The sequence below is a fragment of the Sceloporus undulatus genome, chromosome 7 (genome assembly GCF_019175285.1).
Source record: "Sceloporus undulatus isolate JIND9_A2432 ecotype Alabama chromosome 7, SceUnd_v1.1, whole genome shotgun sequence".
NCBI lineage: Eukaryota > Metazoa > Chordata > Lepidosauria > Squamata > Phrynosomatidae > Sceloporus > Sceloporus undulatus.
In genome coordinates this window covers 584,719-592,818 of record NC_056528.1, presented here as the reverse complement: position 1 = coordinate 592,818, position 8,100 = coordinate 584,719, and the positions used below count along the sequence as shown (strand labels likewise).

Sequence of the window (8,100 nt, the reverse complement as noted above, 5' to 3'; positions counted from 1 at the left end):
GAATTTGGGAATCACTGCTTTACATGCTATTGCTGATATCTATCAGAAACTGGTCAAGCTCTTCTTCGCAGGGCTTTTATGTCCCTTTTATAGACCTGGCAATGAAAACCGAGTGCATTGAAGGGACATTTTATTCATTCATTTGTTTATATATACATTTCTTTATTTATATTAAAAGATGCTGTAAGGAGCAACGTGTTTTGCATTTGTGGAAGTGGGGATATTGAAGCCACCATGCACTCTATATATCTATATCTATATGTGTGTGTGTGATCCTTTGGGGAAATAAATAAATTACATTATTATTATAATATAAAGTCTGTTATATCTTTAACACTTTGCTGGACGCAAAGGGATCTTGTTGCACCTTTGAGACTCACCGAAAGAAAGAAAGCTGGGCAGCATGAGCTTTCGTAGACTTGAGTCTCCTTCCTCGGGTGCCTTTGGTGGACTGCAACACCCAGAACCCTTCACCATGAGCTAAAATGGCTCTATCTGAAGGATTAGAGTCCATATATCCCTAATTTTCTGCCCAAGGAATGGCTTGTTTTGTGTCTCTCTCCGCAGGGGTTTCGCTTGCTTTTGGCCAGTCCTCTCGCCTGCCTCAAGCTCTTCAAAGAGAAGCAGAAAGAAGGTTACGGAAACGCTGCCCTTTTCGAAGGTGAAGCCACAATATTGCTTCTTTTGCATAGATGCTCATCCACTATAATCGGCTTTATTGGTGCCAACCTTATTTCCCTTTCAGGTTTAGGTAAAGTTGGCAAGATTACTCTGGATGAGCTTTTGGAAGACAGGCTTTTGCGCAGCGACAGCAAATACGTGCAGGTAGTAATATATAATAATACAGATATATATATATATATATATATATATATATATATATATATATATATATATATATTAAAGGTGTATCAAACTCTTTGCAAGTCTCTACATGTCCTTTGCTCTTTGCTTTGACTATTTCCTTAAGTCTTTTTGCATGCCTCCTTGGAAATCCACGCCTCCCCAGGAAAGGGTCAGAAAGGCCTCAATTGTCCATCTATATAGTAACTCTTCGATTCCAATAATATTAATTATTACCTATTCTAATAATTATTATTGCTACCTATGAGGTTGTGTTGGGTTGTCACACCTATCATCCCCAACCAGCACAGTCAGCAATGAGGGACGATGGGAGTTGCACTTCGGCAACATCGAAAGGGCTGCCGTTTTGCCACATCAAGTGGTCCAGATGAATAGAAAATAGCAATCCCCCCCCCCAAAAAAAGAACGCATGTTTAGATGTGCAATTTCCCCTCCTTTCCCCATTTTGCGCCGAGGACCATCGTCCCTCGTTTCCATTTTTTGGCTTTTCAAAGTTGGTTGCAAACGATGACTTTGAATTTGTGGATTAAAAGACGCTCCCTTTTAGATCAGGAAGATTTCATTTTAAAATCCTATTTTTCAAAGAGACGTCCTTTGCCAAGAAATAGGAGGAAAAGAATATAATTTGGTTTCATAACATAAGGAAGGACTTGACTCCTCCGAGTCCAAAATGCGGTAGACCACAGACATTTGCAAGATCGTTTCCTCCTCCTTTAAAACCTCAGGCAACAATGGATTCCATAGTAAATCCGAGGAATGAGTAAGTGCTATTTACTAACTGGAGGAATGATAACAATAATATACTGAAGTGCTGTTTGTGTTGAGTTTGTTTTTGCAACCGAATGCAACTCTGAGTTGAAACGTAAACCATGAGCAGATGAGCTTTGCAACCATTTTGGGGTTAACCTTTGGGCGCATCCGCACTTGGTCAATAATGCAGATTGATTTGATTTGATTTCCCCATTTCAATTTGATTTTCCTTTATATCTAATTCTAATCTCCCTTTGAATTGGTATTTTAAATACTGACGGACGTTTAATCCCTCTCTAATTAATTCATCGACTGAGTTGAATCTAATGCCAGCCTTCTTTGGCAAGGGAAGGCTTAAAGGCCTTGCGAAACTACACATCCCATAGGAAGGAACTAAAGTGGGGTCCAATTGCATTGTTACGGTTTATTTGGCTTTGGCCGCATTTGGTTCTTCTCTCCTAGAGTTGCATCGACTGGAACCGGAGCATTTTGAAGCGGGAGCTGGGTCTGAGCGAAAGGGACATCATCGACATCCCGCAACTTTTCACTTTGGAAGACGCGACGGCGACGGCGCTCTTTCCCGACATGGTGAGGGTTATTGCGGGTTTTATTATGTCGTGTGTCTACGGTATCCGAAAATCCGAAACGCAAAACGTTTCGTGTGGTTGGCTGAGAGAGTGTCACCTTTCGGAAATTTCCAGCTTTTGGGAGCTGAAGTCCGAAACGCTTGGAGGACCAAAGTGCGGGAATCTCTGCGCAAAATGTTTGCAAACTTTCTTAAGCGCCATTTTGGGCGCAGAGGTCCGAAGCCTGACTTCGAGGCCGTCCGTATTGCAGAAATAAACCCTTTTGGCGCCGCTTTTAACAACCACGGGCTCCTGAGATTTGTAGTTTTGCGAGAAATTTAGCCTCCTCCATCGGAGAGCTCTAATACCGCAATGAACTACAATTCCCAGAATTCCATAGCATTGAGCCAGGGCCATTAAAGAGGTGTCAAACTGGATTATTTCTGCAGTGCAGATGCAGGTCTAATGCTGATCCTAACTCCTGTCACACTTTAGCAAGATTATTGTGCGTAACGTTTTGTATAACCCAATGCACCGTGGAAATGTATGCATTTAGGACATTATGTGTTACTTTCTAAGGCAAAGAACACTCCCAAAATGGAGACACCATAAAATATTACAAAACGCAGTCATCGAAAACAGTATCGATAAACACAGAACGCAAAATGCTAATAACGAATCGGGAATCTCGGGTTGCAGCCCTATATATGTGTCTGTCTAACCGTTTGCGATGACCAAAGGAGGCATGGCAAGGCTGCGCATACTTGTGCAATTGCGCCACAAAGATCCTCCTTTGTCTCATAAATTGTTTTATTTGGATATTAACCCAGCTCAATTTGTTTTTTACGGTCGAAAAATAGGGACACAACGGCCATTAATGTGGGTGGGAATTTGGACAATAAAACCCTCTGGCTTGCATTGCGGCGCCATGCCCAATCCATGCTTCCTGCAAAACCAGGGAGATATATATTGCAATATATATATATATATATATATATACACACACACACACACCCACACACACACCAATATATATATATATATATATGGAAAATTTTTATTAATCATGCAAAAACAAAACCCATAACACTCATAACACCATAACACAAAAAAACCCACCCTAATATTCATTGCACATAACAGAGGGCCTGACATTGCTGTTTCCGACGTCACTTCATTTGCACAACTGCGTGTGATAATCATTTTCGCGTCATTGCTCGCCATTTGCGCTTCATTTGTGGGGTACTTTAAATGTGCTTTAATCTCTCTTTAGTGATAGAGGGATTAAAGCGCATTTAAAGTATCCCACAAACGAAGCGGAAACGGAGAGTAGCTGCACGATGATTATCGCGCAAATGATGCGACGTTGGAGATGCCTTGATGCTGAAATCCCAAAAGGAAAAAGATGCACTACTTTGTGCTCACTTTAATAGCGGGTTTTGCGCAACGTCGTGTGGAATCATTACACAATTCCCCCCCCCCCCCGGGATATTCATGGGATAAACTCTGTCACCTGCCTCTCTTGCGTTTGCTTTTTGCAGGTGAATATGGTCGTTTTGGGGAAGCATTTGGGGATCCCAAAACCTTTCGGTCCCATCATCCACGGTCAGTGTTGCCTGGAAGCGAACGTCCGCTCGCTCTTGGAGCCGCTGGGCCTTTCTTGCACCTTCATCGACGACTTTTTCTCGTACCATGTTTTGTCCGGAGAAATCCATTGCGGCACCAACGTCTGCCGGGCGCCTTTCTCCTTCCATTGGTGGAACATCATCCCCTGAATTGCGGGACGTTGCGAAAGACATGCACCAAGATGCACAGCGACCAAGCACTGAACATTTCCTTTTGCAGTCCTTTTTTCTCCATTGATTCAATGGATTGATGCAGAATTCCATGTGGCGTTTTTGGGCACGTCGCAACACGGTTTTAGCGGTGGAAAGGAACAAAAAAAGGACTCCCACACCTTGGCTTAACTTGGCGCACCTTTTGGACGACGAGGAAGATAAAAACAAAGGGATAAAAAAGCACTGCGAGTTATTTGTGGCGGCAATCAGGAAGAAATAGTAGCCAAGCCAGAACAAATAAGAAAAAGACATTTCTGGGCAGCTGCCCAATTCCATAATTCAGCCCAAAATAATGCCATCGTTTCAGTGACATTTTAAATCGGGAGGGTTGCCCTGACACATATCTTTTTAATGCCGTTTCTCTTCCTGATTTCTTCGTGCCTTTCATTGCATGGCTGCGTGACCCCTTTTAAAAACATGATCTTTATGGTCCGCCCCAACAAAACGTAGGCAATGAAAACCCAAAACAAACATTAAAATAGCACAACTCTAAGGCAATGGGGTGGCATGCAAGCGGATCAACTTGGTTCAAATTTTGGACTTTTGCTTAGTCCAAAATAGCCTAGATTTGCAGAAACAACCGTCCCATGAGTTTTGCAACGATTGCGAGAGTTTTGCAAATCCCATTGATTCTAAAATGGACCCATGGCTCCGTTTCTGTTGGGTCTAAAATATCATCTCGATCAATGCTACCCCAAATCCCATTCATTTTATGGCTCCATTTTTGCTGGGTCTAAAATATCATCTGTATCAATGCTACCCAAAATGGCAGCCCTTGGACCAGAGACATCAGCCAAGAAAGAAATAATTGTTCAAATTTAATGCTGGTCCTTGGCACATTGGAAAAGATAATAATAACGACCAATTCCCCATAGAGATAGCTTGGGAAAACTCCAATTTAGATAGATATTTTGGACAGCAACCTTCCAGAAATCCTCACTTTGGGGACGATGGGACTTACGGTCTAAAATGTTTGGGTTTATGAATTTTGAAACAGGATTTTTTTAATGCTTTCTCCTTTCAAGCATTAAAAAATCCTGTTGCAAATTCATTTCAGACGTAACGCAAAGGTTATCCGTTCTTTCGGCGTCAGACGAAAACTTAGCAGTGATCAAGATGCTGCTGAGATCCATATTTTCCAGTAATAGCAATAGCATTATAGCATTTGCGTTTCTATACAGTGAACTCAGCACTCTCTAAGCGCTTTACAATCTGAAGGTTTGGACATAAAATGGGGCTCGTTGTCCTGGCAGATTAAGCGACAACGGACGGATCGAATGTTGTCGAACCTGTTTGCGGAATCTGCAAAAATGCAAGAAGGCGCTTAGGGGATTTCACTTCCCGGTCGCTACAACAAGTTTATACAAGTGTTTGCATTCTTAACTATCCGGATATTATCCTCTGCCTCTTTTTTTGGCATCAGGTCCCCTTCTGTGCCAAAATAAACGAATAAATGGATACGAACCCAAACTCAGAAATGCCATATTCACAACTTGGGTGCAAAGGGAAGGCAACCCGGCCGCTCACCTCGAAACACCCAAAGAGATTGTGCAATTGCTGAGTACCCAGAAGTGTAATCCTTTTCCCTCTGATTTAATGAGTGGTAATGTTTTTGGTTGGTGTCCCTTTCAAATTCCCACCGAGGCTGTTAATGAACTTGGAAATGCTAATATATAATTGTGTTCTCACCAACTGCGGCTGTTGTTGTGAAAGGTCAATGCAATAAGCGGCCGCATTCCCACTTACAAATCAATCCGAATCGACGGATCGGTTCGGCAGCAGAGCTTTGCTTTGGCAATTCGGTTCAAGTGTGAACCAGGGTTGTTTAAACCAATTCAAACTGATTTGTGGGAATGAGGCCTCAATTAGATTTTCATATAACCATGACAGGGTTTGGGTTTTTGCCTTTAGGCCTTGCAGACTGAAGACTTGCCTTTCAGCTGGAGACCCTACAGATGCTAGTGGAAGAAACTGGCCAAACTCTCTCTTAAGTATCCTTTACTTAAGAAAACCTTACGCCGACGATTGCAACTTTAACTATAAATGCAATCCATTACTTTCCCAAAAGTAACTCTCCAAGCACCGGCTGAGTATCAAGATGCCGCAACCAAACCAGGACCTGCAGAAGAAGACAGTCAGACCGATGCATGGCTGCGTGGCTCCTTTTCCTGAGGCTGACATTTCCAATGCAGATTTGATTGGGACGATTACTTCCCTGCTGCTTGCTTTCTCTCCTCTTGCGACACTGGCCCTAATTTGAAGCCAAACCCTCCAGACGGAGTGTGCAATGCAAGCCTCGAACTCGTACCTCGCTTGCATCTGCATAGATCTCCGTCTTTCCTAATGGGACCTTGGGCAACCCAGGAGGAACTTGGCGTCAGCAGCTCTTGGTCCCCGAGGGAAAGTACTCCCAGGTGGCCGATGCGTGAGGTCACCTTGGCTAGGAAACCCACACCTTTGGGATTGTCCTCGGCTCATTTTCCCGATCGGTCCATGCGCCGGAAGAACTGGATTTAGAAGCAATAAGTCTTTCTTTCTTGGTAGCGAGACGGACAATGGCTGCAGACTGCTGTTAATGGACTTAGGCTTACTAAGAGGATCAGGTTAGGAGAAACCATATCCAAGGGGTAGCCGTGTTGGCCATATATAGCAAAGTGCAATAACATCCCAAATCCACCAAGCAATGATACCTTTATCGGCCCGAGGAAAACTGCACAATATACACGTTGCAAGCTTTCGAAGCTCCACTGGCTTCTTTCATCAGACATGTTTAAAATCATGGTGGTAGCATTTGCTTTCAAGTAATTTCCAACTTATAGGGACCCTAAGGCGCACCATTCACAGAGTTTCCTTGCCAAGCTTCTTCAGAAGGGTCACCATGAGTTAAGAAGGAACTTGGAGGCACACAACAGCAGCAAGCGCAATAATGTGTGTTCCTAAAAACATCTCAGGGAAGCTGTGTTGGCCATAGATCAAATCCCATAACATCCAAGCAATGATACCTTTATTGGGCCAACCCAAATGCACAATTGCATGTTGCCTGATGAAGAAGCGAGACTTCGAAAGCTTGCAACATGTAGCTGTACATTCTGGTTAGTTCCATAAAGGTATCATTGTTTGGATGTTATGGAATGTGTGTCCCTGTTCTTTCCCAACTTTCTACTTTCTACGTTGTGTACCTGTCCAGTGTTATTCTGTTTGTTGTTGTGTGCCTTCGAGTCGTTCCCGACTTCTGGCATCACAGGGTTTTCTTGGCAAGGTTTGTTCAGAGGAGGTTTGCCATTGCTTTGCCCTGAGGCCGAGAGAGTGTGAGTTTTGCCCAAAGTGGGTTTCATGGCTAAACTGGGAATCGAACCTTGGTCTCTGGAGTCATAGTCCAATGCTCCAACATTACAGTCTTTGTAATTTATTAGTAGTCTTCATATATAGAGGGGAAATTTTTTTGGGTGGTGGTGGTTCCTAATTGTGCCAAGATGGCTTAGCCTTGGCAGTGCCCATCCCAGTGCCCAACCAGCCTCCCTTGGAGGTTGCAACAAAGGAAAGCAATGCCATGCAATGCCTGCTGCGTGCTTGCAGGCTGGGCAGCTCTGTTTTTCCAAGGCGCAGATAACACCGAAAAGCCCTTACGGAGCAAGACAAGTTGGCACCAAGGAGTGAGCCGGACGGCCTCTCCATCTCGCTGGGATAAGGAAATCCACCTACGCTCCTCTCCTCCCTCCCTCCTTCCTTCCTTCCCTGACAACTGATCCATCCTCCCTCCTGCAGGTAACTCTACCTGTGTGTGCCTCTCTCTTTGCAAAGCAACACCTGAGTGCAAGAAGAAGAAGAAGAGCCTCCTGGGGCTGCCTTTCTCAGAATAGCCAACCCAGCTCCAGAGAGGCCCAAGGTGGGATTAAAGAGGGCAGCCTATCGCCTGGCAGGATGCTTTTCTAGCAGGTAGTGCCAGCCCCTTGGCACCAGGCCCTTTTAATCCCAGCAGCATCTTATTACTCAGCAAGCAGCTGGCTCTGGCTGCAGAAGGAAGGACCCCAAAGAGAAGGAGAGGGATAGCTGCCAGCCCTGGCAAGGGGCACCTTCTGGGC

General features: G+C 44.1%; 1 protein-coding gene across 1 annotated transcript in view; it reads left to right on the top strand.

Annotated features, from left to right (window-relative positions):
* The window catches only part of LOC121936372 (protein-arginine deiminase type-3-like), a 13,695-nt gene extending 9,471 nt beyond the window's left edge, over positions 1–4,224 (top strand). The window contains exons 13-16 of the mRNA XM_042478577.1: positions 568–661; positions 746–825; positions 2,077–2,202; positions 3,722–4,224. Coding sequence (XP_042334511.1) covers positions 568–661; positions 746–825; positions 2,077–2,202; positions 3,722–3,955 — 534 coding nt within the window. The 3' untranslated portion in view covers positions 3,956–4,224. The remainder of the gene's footprint in view (positions 1–567; positions 662–745; positions 826–2,076; positions 2,203–3,721) is intronic.
* Positions 4,225–8,100: the final 3,876 nt, after the last annotated feature.